Source organism: Acanthaster planci, linkage group LG03 (assembly GCF_054643075.1).
Source record: "Acanthaster planci isolate LZ-2023a linkage group LG03, COTS_SCS, whole genome shotgun sequence".
Taxonomy (NCBI): Eukaryota; Metazoa; Echinodermata; class Asteroidea; order Valvatida; family Acanthasteridae; genus Acanthaster; species Acanthaster planci.
Window position 1 is genome coordinate 16,165,773 of NC_141779.1, and position 19,349 is coordinate 16,185,121.

The 19,349-nt window shown below is 40.6% G+C and overlaps 1 protein-coding gene across 25 annotated transcripts in view; it reads left to right on the forward strand.

Annotated features, from left to right (window-relative positions):
* Window positions 1–15,687, forward strand: part of LOC110973023 (CUGBP Elav-like family member 2) — a 96,530-nt gene extending 80,843 nt beyond the window's left edge. For 11 of the 25 annotated variants that reach the window (XM_087135077.1, XM_087135083.1, XM_087135085.1 and 8 more), the window contains 6 exons: window positions 380–451; window positions 1,540–1,689; window positions 3,368–3,433; window positions 3,924–4,070; window positions 4,828–4,989; window positions 5,822–11,751. In XM_087135077.1, coding sequence (XP_086991203.1) covers window positions 380–451; window positions 1,540–1,689; window positions 3,368–3,433; window positions 3,924–4,070; window positions 4,828–4,949 — 557 coding nt within the window. In that variant the 3' untranslated portion in view covers window positions 4,950–4,989; window positions 5,822–11,751. Of the gene's footprint in view, window positions 1–379; window positions 452–1,539; window positions 1,690–3,367; window positions 3,434–3,923; window positions 4,071–4,827; window positions 4,990–5,821; window positions 11,752–12,433 lie in introns of those variants that run through there. The other 14 variants (XM_022223390.2, XM_022223397.2, XM_022223396.2 and 11 more) reach the window with 7 other exon arrangements.
* Window positions 15,688–19,349: the final 3,662 nt, after the last annotated feature.

Below are 19,349 nucleotides of genomic sequence, written 5' to 3' on the forward strand. Positions count from 1 at the left end.
GAGGGTCCCTGATTGACAGAGGGTCCCCGATTGACAACTGTGTACGAAACATATGGGTGGTCTTCTAAAAAAGTTGAAGTACAAACAAAAGAGGAACACTAGGGGGTCCCCAGTTGCAGGCAAATACACACTTGTATGAGTGGCCCCCCTCTGTCATGCACTCTATTTCCTATGCTTCTCTGTCATTCTGTCTGTTCAGTTGCTGTGAAGCATGCCATAAAAACGCATTTTTTTCGTTGGTGATGTCAGTGACAGCTTTGTCGTGAATACTTTTTTTCTGTGTTCGTTATTTAAAACCACCATTGGGAAACCAGTTTTTAAGTTTTTAAAGAAAAAAAAAAAGCAATTGTCCCTTAAATTTGATATCCAAAACGAACAGGCAGTAAGCCGCTACGGGCATATCCTGGCCAGGCTGCAGAACGTAACGTGCATGGCACGTGGGACACACAGGGTAGGTGGGATTGAAGTGGTGTTTGAAATGGTTTGCTGTTTCCTTGGTCCAAAACAAAACAATCCTGTGTGCCGAGTTCCACAGGGAGAGAGGCCCGTCACGTAAAATTGTCCCATTTTTGAGTAGTGCCACATGCCGAGTGAATGCGTGTTTCAAAGTCTTCCAGACAGCTAGCTGGCGTTTGACTCATCCTTTGGGTTACTTCGGAAAGGGAACAAATTTTCTGTGAGAGTCAACAGCCAACTGAGAGCTGTTCCGTTGTTTCCTCGTGCTTTTGCCTGAATGTGAAATGGGGCATGAGGCCAACAGCACAAGGAGACCATGCGGTGTATTTGCATCTGTACACCCTGCTGTGCCATGTGATTTGTGCGACCTGCATTGTGTGCCTGTGTCATTTTGTGTGTGTCGGCCCATTCTGGTGTGTGTCTGTATATTTACTAAAACCATGCTCTGTAGAAGGCTGCTTCATTTCACCTGTTTTCCTGCACATCATAGCAAGGCTGTCACCAGAAATTCAGCATGCCATGCCTCTACCACTTTTTGTGGCAGAAACACTGTGCTCACCTACACGGACAAATTCGAGAATTGGGGGGAAAAGTTGTCAAACCCGGTCCAGACATTTTTCCTGTGACGTATTTTCTATTAGGAGGCTCATTCGTTTAACAATTTCACTCATGAGAGCTAGCCAAAATGGACGTGGAAAGGACCATTTTTTTTTTGTTGAGTACTACCCCTGAGTCAGCTCAAAGGATGCCATCTGACGTGTTGATATTTCTTCCTTTGACAGGGAACATTCAAGTTTAACATGTAGATTTCCAGCATTCCATTATTTCATTGTCAACTTCCTTTTTGTCCATGTTTCCCTTTTTCTATACTCCTAGTGTTCCCTGGCATTTCAGTAGCAGCGCACAGTGCAGGGGGGGGGCCGAGGAACAATTTTTGTTACAGCAGTGCTAAATAATGTAACAGGTTCCAGTGAAGGGAAATTGATCCGGATGCTACTGTTATCGGCCTATTCCCCAAAAGTCGCAAAGAATCGGATCCATTGCGGCATAATTGCATCAGTACTTTACGCTTTGACCCTGAAGGTTCGGGCATGGGCAGTGGAATGAGTGGGATGAACGGGCTTGGCTCTGGGTCTGGTTTCGGAGGTGGCCTCGGAGCTGGCAATTCTAGCACAACTGGACTGGACTTAAATGCCCTGACACAGGCCTACTCAGGAATCCAGCAGTATGCAGGTAAAGGCCTATGACCAAGTACTGGACTCACTTTAAAAAAAAAAAATGTGGAAACCATGGCCCAAAATGTGAATGTGTCAAAATCAAATATTTGGTGACAGTGGTGGGATTCAGTGGGAGAAATGGGATACCCCAAGTGATGCCACTTATGGAGCTGAAACCATCCCCTCCCATTAAGGACAAGCTTAGCACATTGCTGTTTGGTGCTCATCTTAACAGTTTTGAGGCTGTCTTACGCAAGCCTTGCTACCTCAGCTATTTTGTGACCCATTTTGGAGAACAGCCTGCTCTGTCCTTGTCTTTTAGAATCAACCCAACAGTGTGGCACTCGCCCCATATTTTGTCATTTTTCTCACCTCCACTACCTTTTTGTCCACTTACCACTACTCAATGCCGTGTCTTTGCAGTGTTTGTAAAAGTCACACCCTTCTGCTATTTGGTGAGGTTGTGTGAGAATTTCTTCACCACTGAAGTGCAGTCGTTTGTTTATTTCTTACCCCACTGGAAATCGAACATGAAATGTAATTTGTCAACCTTGCATGCTATTTTATTAACCACTTGCTGCCGGGTGGAATTTGAAGTTGCATGACACAAGACGGGAGATATTCAAGATTTTCCATTTTCAAAATTCTTCAAAAAATCATAGCTTCATTTACTGGATGGTTACACCCACATGGATAACTGTCTTGTGACCACTCTAATCTGACGGACAAAATCTATTGACGCCTGAGTATTTCAGCCAGGCTTGCCGCCAGATAAAAAGAGCTCTGATTGTGCAGCGTTACATATGTTTCTTTTGTTCCCGAAACTGGCACAGTGCACGGCTGGCGTCTTTCAAAATGGGCCAGATTAGCATGCAGCGGTGTTGTATCGCTCATCACTGGAGCGCTTTTGTCCTCGGTGGAAATCTGCTCACGCTGAATGCCACAAACAGTGGTATAATCTTTAATCTTTCAAAACAATGACGGATTTCCTTCTCTATTGACAACCAAAAAAATGGTAGCAATTCCCAGCAGCTCTGTCTTTTGTTCAGAGTACGGTCTTTTGTTATAAGGCCCAGCTCTTTTGTCCGGTTTCGGGGTCCCCGGTTTCGTGTATAAAGCCTACATGTATGCGCCCGAAACCGGGCTCCCTAGCAGCATATGGTTAAAGCTGGTTTGGTGCTTGTCATTAACTTTCCAGAGCATTCCCATTTGAAGCATCTATGCAGGCACACAATGAAGTAACTGTCACTTGGAAATTAGTATCATCATCTCTTGCTGCTCCGTGCTGCAATACATTTATCGGATCGTTTCAACAGCAAAGTAGTGCCCAAAGTTTGTCGAGTTTTGTTTGTACTAATCCCCATGAGAATATCAAATCCAATTCTGCAAAAAACTTGTTGGGCATTTGCAAAATAGAATTGTGAAATCAGTCACTTGATTGGAAAAGTGTTGAAAAGAAAATGAGACTGGGTCAAGCTTAACAGATCACATCACAAGTGGTTCATGTAGGGAATTGATTTTCCTGAACACCGTTTACAACCTTTGGTTAATAGTCATAGCAGATTCGGCTTCAAGAATCAAGGATATTTTGAGTTCAGTTTCAGGTGGTTAGGATGGGGTGAACATTTCATAATCAGTTGTTCATTTGTCATGGTATGTCACCTAATTTTGTCCATATTTCCTTCTCTCTCCAGCACAATTTTCAAATGGACTGGGAGCCAATTACCAACAGCAGACACTTAATACAAAGCAAAAAGAAGGTAATGACAAAAATGAAGTTATTAATATCTGGCATGTGCCTCCATCTGCGATACTTTTGTTTCTATCGGAGGATTCAATTTATTCCTCATACATGCCCACCGCAAAACTACTTACTTGCCCCCATTACCTACTGTGGTTCTCACTTGTTGTAGAAGTGGAAGTTCAAAACAGTTGCCCTTTGAGAGTAGCCATCATTAAATTTGACAACTAAAAGGTTTCAGCACACATTTCAAAGCAAACAGTGGGCTGAAATCAGTTGCCCACAGATAATCCTGTTGAGGCTTTACGGGGTTGCCATCTTGGAGGGCAGTTCTCATTTTTCAAATGGGACCCTCTTTGTGCATACCTTGTGGAAGAAAAGCACTGGCCTGCTAGATGGCAGCCAGGCAAACCCCCACTATCAGATGTGGTGTGTTCAGTTTTTTACACAGTAGATGTAGTGCAGCTCAATTGAGACTTTCTGTTCATTTGCCTGCTACGCTTGGCAAGTAGGTCCAGAAGGCGCGAACCTGTTCATCTACCACCTCCCGCAAGACTTCACAGACGCCAACCTGCTGCAGATGTTTTTACCCTACGGCAACGTGATCAGTGCCAAGGTGTTCATCGACAAGAACACCAACCTCAGCAAGTGTTTTGGTGAGTACATAATCCTTTCCAGAGCTGTTTATAGAGGAAGTTGGGACATTAGTGTCTCAATTGTTGGAATCAAAATGGTGGATTATTTGCCAGTGCACATTGAATTGCCATTTTGGTGCCAAAATGGCGTGACTCTTTCTATACACAGCTCTGGTCCTTTCAGTTCTGTGACTGAAGCAGTTCTGCATGGCCGGGGTCTCCGAACTCGGACAAAGGAAACAGGGCCCTGTAACAAAAGACCGTAATCCGAACAAAAGACCAGGCTGCTGGGCATTACCGACATTTTTCACTCTCAAAAGTGGTGATAATCCAGTCTTGTTTTGAAACCGTATACCAGGGTTTGGGCATTGAGAGCGAGGGGATTACCACCGGGGACAAAAGCGGTCCACCACCGCAGCGATGAGCCACACAGCACCACTGCACGCTAATCTGGCCCCTATTGAAAAGAGGTCAGTGGTGCACTGAGCCAGGTTCGTGAACAAAAGACAGTTATACAACACCGCATAATCTGGGCTCTGTTTACAAGGCTGCAGGCCTGGCTGAAATACTCGGGCGTCAATGAAGGTCACCTGTCAACTTACAGTAGTGCCTAAAGATTACTTGTGCGGCTATAAACGACCGTTAAATGAAATGATGAATTTTTGAATGAGATTTTGAAAACGGAAAAAATGATAGTCATGCCGGCCCATCATCATCTTTTACAAATGCTTTTCTAGTTACGGTTTTGGGGCCTCCTTTTTTGTTTTTTAAATCCCAGGCTTTGTAAGCTACGACAACCCTGTCTCGGCGCAGGCCTCTATCCAAGCCATGAACGGCTTCCAAGTTGGGGCCAAACGCCTGAAAGTCCAGCTTAAACGGCCCAAGGACAAACCCTACTAAATTAGCAAACCAGGCTGCCACTCGTATTGCAATATAATAGGTAAGTGGGCAAGACTTACTGTAGTAGACATGATTTAGGGGTGGGACCACAGCCGGCCGATTTGCTCCAAAAGTGTGAGCCTGAAACATGGTTTGGAGGATCTTTTTTGGGGTCAGCAAGCCTGATATAATGAAGCAAACTGGAGCATAATCAGTTTCGGGTTCGTGTAAATTGAGATGTGGCCTTTTCAAGATGCTTCCCATCAACTGAGATGGTTCCCCCCAAATCCTTTGAGCAAAGGCGTTGGTTTTGAGGTAAGTGGAGGTGAGTATTACGCATTGGCACAAATAACTTCACGGCTCTGAAAAGACTGTTGCAGATGATTCAGAGAGCTGTAGAAACAGTTAGCTCCTTTAGTATGTAACCTGTCTGATGACACGGCATTGGAATTTAGGTCATGTGCAGATTTTTTTTGGGGGGGGCTAATCAGTTTCCAAACTTTGGGCGGGGGGATCCTGAAAGGCCACTCTGCAGTTGACCAATCCAATAGGTAACTAACAACATACCACAGACTCCATCAGTCACCAACAAAAATGACTTGGGCGAGTGAGAGAACACTTTGCATCAGTTAACGGTCACCCTTTGTCATTCAGTCAGATTGAGTTTCATTTCTACTGAAATTGCAACGTTGTAGATTAGGTTTTTCAGTGTATTTAGCCAGATGAATGAACATTGGGATAAAAATTAGCGCTCACCGTATTCATCTGCCTCTCATATTTGTTGTGTGTTTGCATTGTGTTAATATTTATTTACACGTTCATGTGTTTGTTTTTTTCCCCCCTCTAAATACCCTCTCTTCCTTGTTCTTACTCTCTTTCCCCCACCCAATCAGATCACTTCTTCTGATTCTGTCCGTTGCTGTCCCAACTGTGACCGTGTTCACGTCTTGACCGTGTCATGCTCGTAGCCCCGGATGTACCGTACCATCTGCGTGTTGTGTGGCGTCACGTACCGTGTAAAAAAAAAAAAAAACCTTCCGCATTGCGTCCAAATCACACACAGCTTTGATTTCAATGTTGTCAACGTTATGTCCTGCTATCAGTGTGTATAACAGTATAAAGAAGTGTATGAAACCCGGTCAAGCTTTTTGGGTTTTTTTCGACAGTTTCGAAGAGTGGCCATTTTGGTCAGATGTGTTTCAGACTTGAGAGCCAAGACAAAAGCACCCGTCTGCCCTGGGCAAGAGTGCTACTTCTGTCTCGTCCGAATTTGACGTCTGCAGTTTGATTCATGTCTTTCGTTTGCAGTTAGTAAGCATACATTGCAATAGGCGTGTCTGTGGCTACGGAGACCCATTCAGACACCAAAATGGCCTCTCTGTAAGATGTACGAAACAGGACTGGGCTTCACATCTACCACTGTAGGATGTAGACAGATTTTAGAAAAGACAAAACCAGATTTTTGTGGTCTTGATCAGTTGACATTTAAATACCGCTGCAAACGGCTTGTCACCGCCATTTCTTACAAATAGTTGATGTCCTTATCACCACATGAAGGTGGAAGTCGCCATTAGTGACAGTAAACTTTGAACATTGTAATGCGTAGTCAAAATTATCCTGTACTTTCAGCATCCAAAGGGAGGAACAGTGTGTTTTTCCACTTCGTTTCCTTCAGACTGGGCCCAAAATTTAGGCCTTTCCCAAAGTTTTCTCCCCGTGTGTTAACATTTTGTACGGAATTACAGTCATTCTGCATTTAAAAAGAAAACTGTATTTCCTCACGCTCTGTAGCAAAAGCAAGCTTTTCTCTTCCTCCAGTAGAATTCCTCCGGTTACCCTGGGAATATTGTAGATGGTGAGGAATGTCAAGTGGACAAGTCATGTCATTGTGCGATAATGTCTCATCAGCTGGAACAAAGATCTTTTAATATTTTCAAGCAAATACATGTAATAAGACTCGAGCGTTGGACTTGCAAATGATTGTTTGTATATATATATTCATAGTTACATTCATGGTTGAACAAAAAAGTGACAAATACACAAATACTTAAACAGTTTCTCAGTAACATTGTTTTCAAAACTTAAGAGTCAACTGGCTTGACAGACGCTCACTTCAAGTTTCTTTAGCAACATGTAGGTACTACTTGTAAACTGTAGTTTCTAAATCTGTTGCTTCACAACATATCTATGATTTAAAACTTCACGCTTGTCATTCTGTTTTTGATCAGAAAGTTGTATATAAATGAAGTGATCACCAGTTGTAAAAAAGGTAGACTAAGGCATTGACTGCTCATGTGTGTTGGCGTGGTAACGTTGTACATAGCCCCGTAGATTGATCATTGTGTTGCTGAGATTATATTGCTGCTTAGTGGTAACTTTGCAAAGAAAACAAGGACGAGAGTAGCTTCAAATTAAGTTTGGAAAACAAACTTGAAAATACTGCACATGAGCAAGCAGAATTATAAACTATGGTCATGGTTTGTCCTTTTTCAATGCAACAGTTTCCTGTGTGGAACTCCCAGGCCTCTAACTGCTGAGTTTGCCTGCAACTGTTGTCAAAGCCCACTTTTAGTTTATATTTCAGTATTTTTGCAGGACAGTCTCTGAGCTAAGGAGAAATGAAATTCATGAGCTTGCAGAACTACCTTACTGGGATTTATTTTGGGGGGGGGCTGTTGAAACAGGCAATTTTTTCACAAATTGTACTGGACAGAAGTTCGAAATAATGCTTCTTGGGAGAGCTGTTGAAAACCACACCAGCCATAATGGATTTATCAGAAAAAAAGTGGAAAACGTATTCTTTGTGGCCAATAGCTGTCAACTAATTAACAAATTATGCGAAGTATATTATGAATATTTTCAGGGATAAGCTTTTGAAATTTTTCAGGGACTGGAGATTAAGAATCGATGAGATTGTTGACAGTGATGATTTTCTGTTACGTTTACGAGAATTCAGAAAAAATTGTTCAAGACTTGTGTCTTTTTTGTTATGTTGTGTTGTGTTTTTTGATTGGATGGTTGTTACAATTGTTATACTGTTTCTTTGTTTGTGATGCACAGTTATGTAAAAAATCAATCTTAGCACTGTCCAGTGCAGTGAAGGTACACGAGAATCAAGTGCTCCTTTGAGATGCATCCTTGTCTTTTAACCTGCCCGTGTTCTTTTTTGGCCTTTCCAGGGGTAGTTTTAACAACACGTGGCACTCTTACTGGGGGTAGGCACCAGTTTGGCTGAAATTGAAACCATGTATACACTCTCCGTCGCAATTAATTTCATATCACTTCTTGTCATCAGGAATGTTCCTGAATTGTTTTTGTGTGGTGATTTACTTAAAAGCAGTTGTAAAGCAATATCATGTATGGCATATGAGCCTTTTACCAAGGTATATGTCTAACTGCCATGTGCTCCTTGTTGATCAAGACTTTGCAAAAGTCTCACAAGCATACTGCTTTAATTGGTAGATGGGCTAACTGTCTCCCAGGTTTAATTTGAATCGTACTTCTTGCATCTTAGGTATTTGACAGGTGGACAGCTGGCAAACTAAAAAGAGCCAGGCTGCCTACAAGTCTACAAACCCTGAGGATTAGGGGTCAGGCTGTGTATGGTTGTGCTTGCAGCATGTCTTTTGGAGGTCATTCAAAAGCAGACTTTGGTCCATTTTAAGTGTAAGGGGGAAAAAAGTACAAAGGGGCTGAGCAAGGAGTGAAGTAGTCCCAGTGTTGGAGTATGTTATCAACATCACCCAAAAGTGTGTACATAAAATCAGAATGGTGCACCCTTGAAACTGTTATTTCAATAAGGATTGTAAAACAGCTGCGTCAAAAGCATCTTTTCTTGCGACCTTTGTCTCGTGAGGTCAAAAAATGCAGAATTGAGCAGATTGTAATAGTAGTCTGTGACAGTGATGTCTAATTTCATGGCATGTTTTTTGCACGGTAGCCACATTCTCCAAAAGCCCTCATCCCGTGTTTGCAGCCCTGTCGGATCTTTGCTGGCGATATTTCTCAGTGAAGTTATCCCGTGTGATCAATGGTATGAAAGATAACGATACGTTTTGAGAGAGTTCAATTGTGTAATGAATAATCCTGTGTACATTGATCTCCATGTATTCATTGATGGTTGTCATTCAGCCGTAGAAGCATGTTAATTATTTCAGCTGTTTTATAAACGATCAAAGGTGGTGTTCCTTTTTCTCTCTCAACTCTCTCGCATATTTAGTGTTAGTTTTTTTGTCGAAAGTTAGTCTTGTTTACCAAAATACATATGTGTATTAATTGCTAACTTAAAAGTTCCGAGTTGTTACGTTTGGTGTTAAGGTACGTGTTCATGTAGTTGTGTGTATGTAGAACTCACATTAAATAGCTTGTTGCTCACTAGATGTGATGCTGGTTTTTCATGTCTGTTTAAAGATATACCAGCAGTCACCTTTAATCTTCGAGATTTAATAAGTTGCTCGCTCGTAACTGCCAAGGTTAACTATTGTAGTTGTTTCATGTAGAGGAGTTGTCACTTATCGTTGTGTACATCTTTATATGTTCAATTCGTTAGCTAAGTTATTAATTTTTTAAAATAAAGAAAAAGATCACTTAATTTGTATTATTATCGAGTAAGCTTAAGCATGTGTTGTGGCAAAGAAAGTGCGCCACTGTTTCTTCCCCCAGAGAAAAAATATGGTCATTTTAAGATATTTACTGAAATGATTATGTGAAAAGGTTAGGTCATACAGGGTTTTTAATGAACTTTTTTTTTTCTTTTTCTCTTTTTTTTTTTCGTGTGACAGGGAGTTATTGAAGATGGAGAATATTGGCATTTTAAGTTCTGTAATTCAGACTTACAAGAATTTGTGATGGTTTATTTTAAAAGACACTTGGTTTTTAGTTTTAGTCGTGCGTCAGTGGGCCACATTCTAATTGCACTTGAAAAGCTACCGGAAAGTACCGTCGATGTAGTATATCAGCATTGCTTTATATTGTCAGTTTGAAAATGTCACTTTAGACTTAATATTACCAAATTGATTCAAGTAATCTTTTATTTCATTGCAAAGCTAATGCTAGGTAATACATCAACTGCAGAAAATTTCTTTTTCGTTAAAGAAAAAGAGAAATGGAAAAAGTAGCGGTCGTTTGCTGACCGACTAGAATCCCTTGTCCTTTGTAGAAGTACTCCAGTGTTCTGAAGGAAAGACCTCACCTCACCCATGGCTTTTACCATCAGCATTCGTGTACTGTTCATTGTTTGATAACGTTTTACAACAAACCGTGCAATCACAAGGTGCACTAAAGATGTATATAAACCGAGGGGAAACCAAGAAAAGCTGTATTCCTGTGCGTGTTTCACTTTGGTAGAATGCGTTCTTTTACATTCATGTGTGTGGATACCACTTCTTGTCAGTCTATTAGTCCGTTTGAGAAGCATTTCGTGTTTGTGGTTTGGTTTTGTTTTTTTTCCCCCACTTTCTTCCAAAACAGGCCTTGCAGAATCGATCTGTATTTCATTTATTTTGGTTACGGTAGGAACAGTATGTGTACTTTGCCCTTGAAGATGTGGCACAAAAATGGGATTGGAGAACTCGAGCTGAGAAGTTGGAATTTTAGTCTTTAACAACACAAATTGTGATTAAATTCCATCGTTAAAAACAGAGTATTTGTACACTAACCAAAAAATGGCAAGAATGTAGCTTATTGTGGTTTTTTTTTCCCACTGTTTCTTTGAATTTCCATTTTTTGTTCTGTGGTTTTCCTTTTTTTTTTTTACTGTATTGGTTGGAAATGAGATGAGCCTGTGAATTACGGGGGCCAATCCAGTGTATTTGGAAAGTGTCACTTTGTCATGTTTCAATCATTGTCAATCAAGTTGTATTTGTTAATGTTGATGTTTCATGGGTAGTTTCTCTGTGAATGTTTTTGTGTACTCTAATGCTTACTTGTTGCTATGTCAGTGTAGTCTGTAATGTTAACGACGTAGTTGTACTTGTAACAATGTAACCTGGAGTGTCTGTCTAGAAGTACTGGGCATTCATGCACCCTCAACCCACATGATTTGTGTTACCTGTAGTAGAATACAACCGGAATCACTCTGTCAAACAAGCAGACACAGAGGCCAAATACGGCCACCAGTTCGAGCATTGTTGTCCACATATTATCATGGCCATCATAAGTATGGCTGCAGGTCCCTTTTTTTAAAAAAGATTTTGGGGGCCATCTGTCTCAGTAGCTACCAGTTCATTGTGGTGGCCCGTCTTTGGTAGCCACCAGCCAACGTTGGTGGCCAACAGTTCTGTGTGGCTGGCAGTCTGTGGTGGCCAGCTGTTGTTGGAGGCCAACCAGTTAAATGTGGCTGCCTGTCCATGGTAGCACATGCCCACTTGTCATACTGGTTGCTTCTGCATTGTGGCCAGTGGCCACAGTGGCCACCTGCAAATGTTAATTAAGAGGTCTTTTGTATTATACTGAGTAGCTGAGCATTTGCCCACCTACCTAATTTCCCCCCCCCCAGCAGCCAAATGAAAATTACACAACTTGAATGGGTAAGTGCATTGAACTCGTTTTGGTGAAGCTCGCCCAGCCAATGGGTATGCCCGACTCTCTCTAACCCCGTAAGAAATTCTTCCGAAAAGATCTGCAGTGTTGATGCCTGTAGCTGTTAACACTGCCACTTCATGTATGAGTCTGACACTAGACCAAAAACGGATCCTGCAAGATGAGTGTCACCCAGGTCTTTTAGACAGCACACCTGTATGTTGCTGTTTTTTTCTCCTTGTCTTTATTTTGTATGTATCCATTCTCATGGCAATTCATTAAACTTAGTTTAGCCATTAGTCCATATTGTTGTCTCTGATATCAGTCCTATTGTTCTGAGTGTCTGTTTTGTATTCCTTTTTCTGTTTTTACTGTAGTCAAGATTAATTGAAAGACCAGTACAGTAAGTTTGTTTTCAATTAGGGATTTGCTTTCCTTTTTTTGTGAAACGGAGAGTTTGTTGATTTTTGGTTCATAGGTAAGTCAAGTCTTGTATTCTCATTACTAGTTATTGGTGCACACAATGACTTGCTTCTGTTACACTTCTAGATTTTTCATGGAAATACAGGATGATAGTTTTGTGAAAGTTCACTGAAGGTTTTTGTTCTCTGTTTGGTTGGCACCATTTCTTCTTTTCTTTGAGCAAGAAAGACTGCATGAAGGAATCAGCATTTTGTATTGAGATTTCTGTGTAATCCTAGTCCCTTTTTTATATGATAGCATTTTGCTTGTTGTTCAACCCAAACTGTAAATTTCACTTGTTGCGTTTTTATCCAACAACCAGTCATAGATCTTAATTTATTCCATGTTTGGTTATTATTGTTTCCTACCGATGACATACCCCAAGCAAAGCATTTATGTTCATGTGTATTTCATAGAAAACTGTGTTATTGGTCTCAACAAAAAGTTCCAGTCATTATAATCCGGAGATGTATGATTTTTTATCTTTATTCTCGTCTCTGTTCCCATCTTCTCTCACCCGTTAGATTTCTACTATGCAAGAATGGTGTTCATTGTCTTAGTGATGACAACACAATGCAGCTGCCGTTTACGAGGGGTCAAAAGGACAAGCATGGGGAGGAACATAGTGAGCTACATTCGAGAAACACAGTCGCATCAATAGTCCAAGACTTTACTGTGTGTGATTGGGAAGCAAAAGATAGGAGATTTCCAGCATGGTATAGCATTTCTTTTAAACCAAAAATAGTTGGTTCCCACTTTCCCTCAGCGCCTTCTGTCTTGCATCAGTTGTTTGATTTGACTGGTACCCTGTAAGTCTCATCTTATTTGTATGGGAAATCGTGGGCTAGATTCTTGAAAAGAAAACCACCCTTCAGTTTTTAAGCCTTGCGGCCTCTCACTTAGTTCTACCACTCCATCCCATTGCTTGATAAATATCGTCCTCGGATATATAGCCGTCGTCAACTTTGTAGGTTTTTGTCACTTTTTCCCTGCTCCCAGTGACGGACCTTTTTTTTTCTGGTTTTTTCCACCCAAGACAAAGTCTTTGCCAAGTGTTCAGTGTGTGTGTGGAGACACTAGGGACAAGTCGGGTGTATATCTTTGTGACAGGGTCGTGTATATAGCAATGATGCAGGGAAAAGACAGTGCAATAGGAAATGATCCGGTGTTTAAAATTTATAAAAAAGAAACAATTTAGAAAAGTTGTTTTTCTATTGGAGATAAAGGTATTTTATAACCTTATTGCAACCCTATACAGCCAATGGATTCTGGAGTCGGGCAATCTAGAGCAGGTGTTATTGGGTATTATTTACAGAGCTTCAGGGAATCAGACTTGAAATGGCCGTCGCTGGACAATGGTCCCACACATTTTATAAGCTAGAAATCAGGCTGTTTGTGACTGCAATATTGTCATGGCAACTGACTGGGAAGTTGACATGCTCCTAGCGGTACTGCTGTGCGGCAAGGCAAGGGGGAAAATACAGAAATGGATGCGTTCACTGTGACTCGGAGTTCCATCGTCATTCTTGCTGGGATAAAAAAAATGAAATGAATCATTTCTAGTGAAAAAATCCATTACAAATTCATAAAAATGATGGTTTGCATTGTGGCTGGATTGTGTCGTCAGGTTTCAGAAGCAGTGTAACGTGTGTTATAAAGATGTGCATTTTGTCTTTTTTCTTTGGGAAAGAAGGTTGTAAAAAAGTGTACAGTATCGTTTAAAATGTACCGTGTAAATTCTGTCTATGTACACAGCTTGTATTTGTCTAATTCTCAACTTTAAACAATGCAGATATTTGACTTGTAAAAGTGGGTGGGTTTTTTCTTTTCCTTAGAAAAAAAAAGATTTATTGAAGAAAAAGATAAATTATGTTGTGTAAATAGTTACTTGGCATTCCATTTACAAATATTTCAACAGTCCCCAAACACGTTGGACAAATATCTGTCTTAAACATTGGGTATTGAGGACTTCAGTCTCCAATTATAGTCCAGATGGGTAAAAGTCACTCAGAAAACCGTATTTGAATTCTTCAAATGGTTTACTGTTTGCCTTCTTGCCTCATGGGGCAAATACCAAAACCCACTCCCAATTCTACTTCGTGTAACACAGAGTGAATTTGAAACCCCCCCCTCACCTAATGCACTTAAACATGGCTTGCGCGGCGAAGTCGTCCGGGAATCTCCCCATGCGACATCTTGATGTTGTTAAAATGAACCCACGTTCCTAATGAGCAATTTAATCAAAAGTTTTGTGACGTACGTGGGTGAACATGGAAGTTGATCAGATTACTATGTGAACCTTAATTAGCACCGTTGTTTTATTTATCTTCTCAATGTGGAAATGAGCTTTGTTGTGAAGGTCATCATTTGCTGTATTTTTGTGTTTGTGTAATTATCCGTAGTGAAGGAATACATTGTTTGAAGTGGCAATTATTTAACTGTTTCCTCGTAATTCAGCCTACATTGTGAAAGTTGAAGCATGCAAGCATTATTGTAAGTTTTTTACCGCGTTTCTGTTCTGTAGTAATAGATTTTGGTCGGCTGTTATACGAAAACCGCGTATTAAGACTTGGACCAAACTACAGCGCCAGTATTTGCCTTCGAAAGCAGCATTTAGTGGTCAAGTTGTGTCAAGTCATCGCAAGGATCATTCACAACTCCCAACGTGTGGCATTGATGTTGCGCGGAGAACACCGCCAGTCAACATTGCAAGACTGGTCGGCGCTGGATTCTCTCGCAATAATGGCGGGCTGTACTGTGCCTAAATTTCGTGAACATGCTTGTTGCAGATGAAGCCTGACTCCACTGTTTACTCCTGCCCCACTTCCTTCCCCTTTCGGAAACGTCTTGAGTGTATCAACGGTATCGAAACTCCTCCGTGCATTTTGCGTTTCCCTTCCCCTTTGCCCGATTACCCCCATCCCTCCTTGGCAAGCTTTATCGACAATTTTTAACTTGTTACTTTTGGCCGGTCAGTAATCGGCTCAGAGGGGTCGTTAAGTTTCTATGAGCATCACAAAGCACGAGACAGTCGGTAGTATAATTTGCCACTACTAGTCAATACTTGTGTACACGTGTGTTGTGTTTTCTCCGTGACAACCGTTATCCTTGCCTTTTAATTAATACATGAATTTTCCTGACTAGTCACATTTCTATGTAGAATTTGGGTCTGTTCTAGTTTTGAATTGAGCTTAACTGCCAAAAACGTGTGTTAATTGTAAAGATTGTTTGGTTATGAGAAATACAGTTACTGTTATACATTGATTGTTATTCAGTAGTATTCGATACTTTGACTCTGCCGTGTTGTTTTACCCATTTTATCCACAGTGGCGTGTGTAGTGTGTTCAAAGTGTGTTCCTACTAGACTGTTACTTACACGCTTGGTGTGTTATTACAGTTGTGCACGGAAACTACGTGCATGTTTTTTTTATATATCAGAAGCGTGTTGACATTTTCCGGGGTGTGTATTGTATGTTTTTGCCAACAATGTGCACAAAGTTTTCATCAAATGAAATACTGAATTTGTACGTATTCTGTATTATTGATCAGTACAACATCAATTCAGACGGACAATCAGAACTTTTGGAATCCCCGTTGCCCTTTCCAAACCCATCAATTATTATTTATTGTAACATAAATAAATTCAGAGTAATATATCAGATGCATTTTCAGTTTTGGATACCCTTCAAAAAGGACGAGTACCGGTGCGGTTACAGTACTGAAAACATTTTTAAAGATTATGATGAAATAAAAATGAGCAATACATAATCCCAAAATACGAAGGCGTCAGTGTTTCTTTTACTTTTATCATGTGACATTTGACCCAGGACCCATCTGGAACATGCAGAACAACAAGCCTTCAAATGAGAAACGGCAAAACTAGGAAATGTTGCCGCTATCGTAACCTTGCATTTCCCAGCGGAAACCATTACCGTATGACAGAATGGGAAATATACCCGTTAATCTCCCCTAACCCCCCTAAGGTGCATTTTGTTGAAATCGGAGTATTTGGGACTCGACTGTGAGGGTTGAATACATGTATAACGAACACGCCACGGAAATTCAGGAGCGTTTTAGACTTGAATCAGGTCGAGCTTGCCTTGCTCTTCCCCATCCCTGTCAACCATCCCCTACGCGCCGTTCGCGGATTTTGTTTTTCCTAGGAAGGTTAGAGGTAATTATCATATACGGGCGTAGTTAACTGTAAGCTCAATCAGTTTAGTGGACACTTAGAAACTCAAGTGCTAAGGTAAATGTCGGGCTTTACTTCCCTATTATAAAACATCCTCCAACCAACTAATTCCCCACCAAGAAGAGGCTACTACTTGTAGACTTGAACCCTAGGCTTGGTGGTTCTAAGAATAACGCTCCCCTACCAGAGCTACTATGCATGTCAGTCAGGAACGCAGTTTTTTGTCTCTTACACTTAAAAGTTCGTGAACCCATTTGTGATAAGTTTCCCCAACCTTCCTAGATGAAAACGCATGCGCAACGGTTAAGATACGCCCATTTTATGATAATTCCCCTTAACCTTCCTAGGAAAACCTAACTTCTTATAGGGCGCCCTGATTTGATAGCTTTTCCGTGATATCCGGCGTTATAGTCAAAGAAACGTGTGTCCCTGGTCAGTAAGTCTGACTTGACGGATAAGCCAATCAGCCCCCCATTGGTGATACGTAGTTATTCATAGTTGCATGTGAAATGACATTTCTACCAATCAAATTAGTCAGACTTGTAGACTCGTCGTGACGTCACTGTGAACCAGAAAGTGCAGTAGTAGGGGATGGACAGTTCTGGACCACACCCCCTTTTTCACCTTTTTCACCAAAACCCCTGGGTAGTACATCGACAAAAAAAAATCGGGGAATCCCCTAAAAATCTTGAATTCCAGATTCCCTCCGGTACCTACCCGACCAAAAAAAAAATCTCCAAAAAACAACGTGTAAATACGTACATCCCAATTTCGCGATTCTTATAAGTTTCTACATTCGTAAAAAAGAGGGATAAATCTTACTCGTGACTGGCAATCACTCACAAACAAAAAAGGGACTTTCCGTCGATACAAGTCGAGACTTGCCCGTCATAAAATGATAAAAAATAAACAAACAATAATAAAAATACATAAAAATAAATGGTAGATAAAACTACAAACGTGAATTGTTATTTTTGCAAAGACACGAGAAATTCGATCAACTTGATAGATTCGTACGATTGCTTTCGTTGTTTAAATTTCAAAATTTTACGCAAATGCATCGATTGTAAAGAATGCCACAATTGTCACGAATGCCAAGACTGCGTCAGATGCAAAGGATGCTCCACCAGCGACGATTGTGGTAGATGTATAAATTGCGCGGCTTGTTTTAATTCATACGACTGCAGAAATTCAAATGCCTTGGACAGTTGCGAGGACTGTTACGAGTGTGTCCATTGCATCGAATGTTTTGGTTGTACATACTGCACCTGCTGCGTAAATTGTGTCGAGTTGGAAGGAATGGATCACGTGGTGCTCGTAGACGGCAAGCATAAAAAGCTGAGGCACGCGCGAGAGAACGAGCCACTGCCCGGTTCATCGTCTAAACTCGACGCGGATTAAAAAAAATTGGATTAATTATTAAATACGACGCTGACGTCGAACATTTAATTAAAGTAGAAATCCCGCCTGAATAAAAAATGAAAAAATTTTAAAAACCTATATATAAATAGAACCATGCCAACTCAAATATTTATCGTCTCAAATGACCACGAACGTCTAAATGCCGGCAACAAAAACCCAAAAATTACCTATGGCCCTTTTAATCCTAAATATTTAGTCATTTTAAGACCAACAAAGTGTTTTTCTAAGATCGCTTATCACCACAAGGGCCAAAACAAACAACTGTTGATTAGACTCGAAGACCCTTGTTACGGAGTCAACCCAGTTTACAAATATGGTACTAAGGAACCTACTGGTCAAGATCAAATTTGTTATCAGATATCTCCCGAGACTGAATCGTTGCTATTACGTGTAAATGACGAAGTTTATAAATATTTTGAAAACTTACCAGATAAGATGCTAGAAGATCTCCCCGCGAGTTCGCGTAACTCTTTTAAAGTGTCTCAAAAACTAGGCGACCTACCCGATAGGATCGATTGCTTAGTTAAACCGGCTTTTACCGATAAAAGTAGGATGTATGTTAAGATCGACTATGATGCCTCTTTGGTGGACAAGTCATTTAAAGAAATCGATCGCGCTCTTTTTGTAAATAAAAAATGTCACGCGGTCTCTTTGATCTCTCTTAGAGACATTTATCTTGGTGCCCACGGTTCACTTTCTTGCGGAGCGAGCGTTAGGTATCGAGTTACGACGGCTATGCTCACGGTTAAAGAAAAACCATGCTTTTGGGAAGCGTTAGGGGAAATGAAAGAAAGTGAGTGATTCTGATTAAAGAAAAGAAACAAGTATTACTAAAATTTAACCTCGGTTATATCAACCGGGGTTAAATTTTTTTTATTTCAAAAAATTTAACCCTTTTATAAAGATGCCTGACGCGGAACTTTGTCACTTGCTGAATCTAAAGGAAGTACACATAGCGGGATCACAAAAACAAAGTCAACCGATACCCGCTTGTAATCACCAAATACTCGAAATAGATGAAAGAAACGTTTGTAAACATTGTGGCCAAATTTTTGGGTTTGCTTCGCTCACTTCTTACATCCCCGCCGACATGGGAGATCGATACTTCAAGCATCACGTTTGGAGAAAACCGCCACCACCAAAATCGAAAAAAACGTTGCAGAAGTATAACATTTGTTTTAAAAACGGCGAAGCAGGTGAAATAGAATACAAGTTAAACCAAGTTCTAAACGGTAAGACCTCCAGAGGTAAACCGTTGAAGGCTTTAATCGCGGTATGTTATCAAGACGTCACTGGGGAAACCGAATCTAAAGTGAAAGACCTTTTTCAAGTCTCAGATAAGCACTGGAAAAACGCCCTCGAAAAGTTTTTAAAAGCGGGTATATAAAAAATGGAGACTCACACGTTTTACTTATGCCAAAATCCTCAAACGTTTAAATTGAAAAACACCATCAATAATTTAAATGGTGATAAGGTAATCTTAGTAAAAAACATTTTATTTGAAAGTGGTCATACATTGGAATAGAATCAACTCGCGTTTATTTATTGTCCTCAATTGGACGCTGACTATAATTTTTACAACGGGCAATCGTTTGACTTGCTACAAGTTATTTCAACATATCAATATTTTCGTAGCGATTTTGATATGCCCAAGAAATTGCAACGGAGAAATATAGACGAGTTAACTTTTTACATCAAATTGGAAAGTGGGGAATTGGTACAAAACGAAAACAGTGGAGTAATTATCGAATTAAATATAATATAAAACGCGTAATTATAAAAGTAATAAGATGACGACTAACAAACAACGATCAATTTACCCGGAT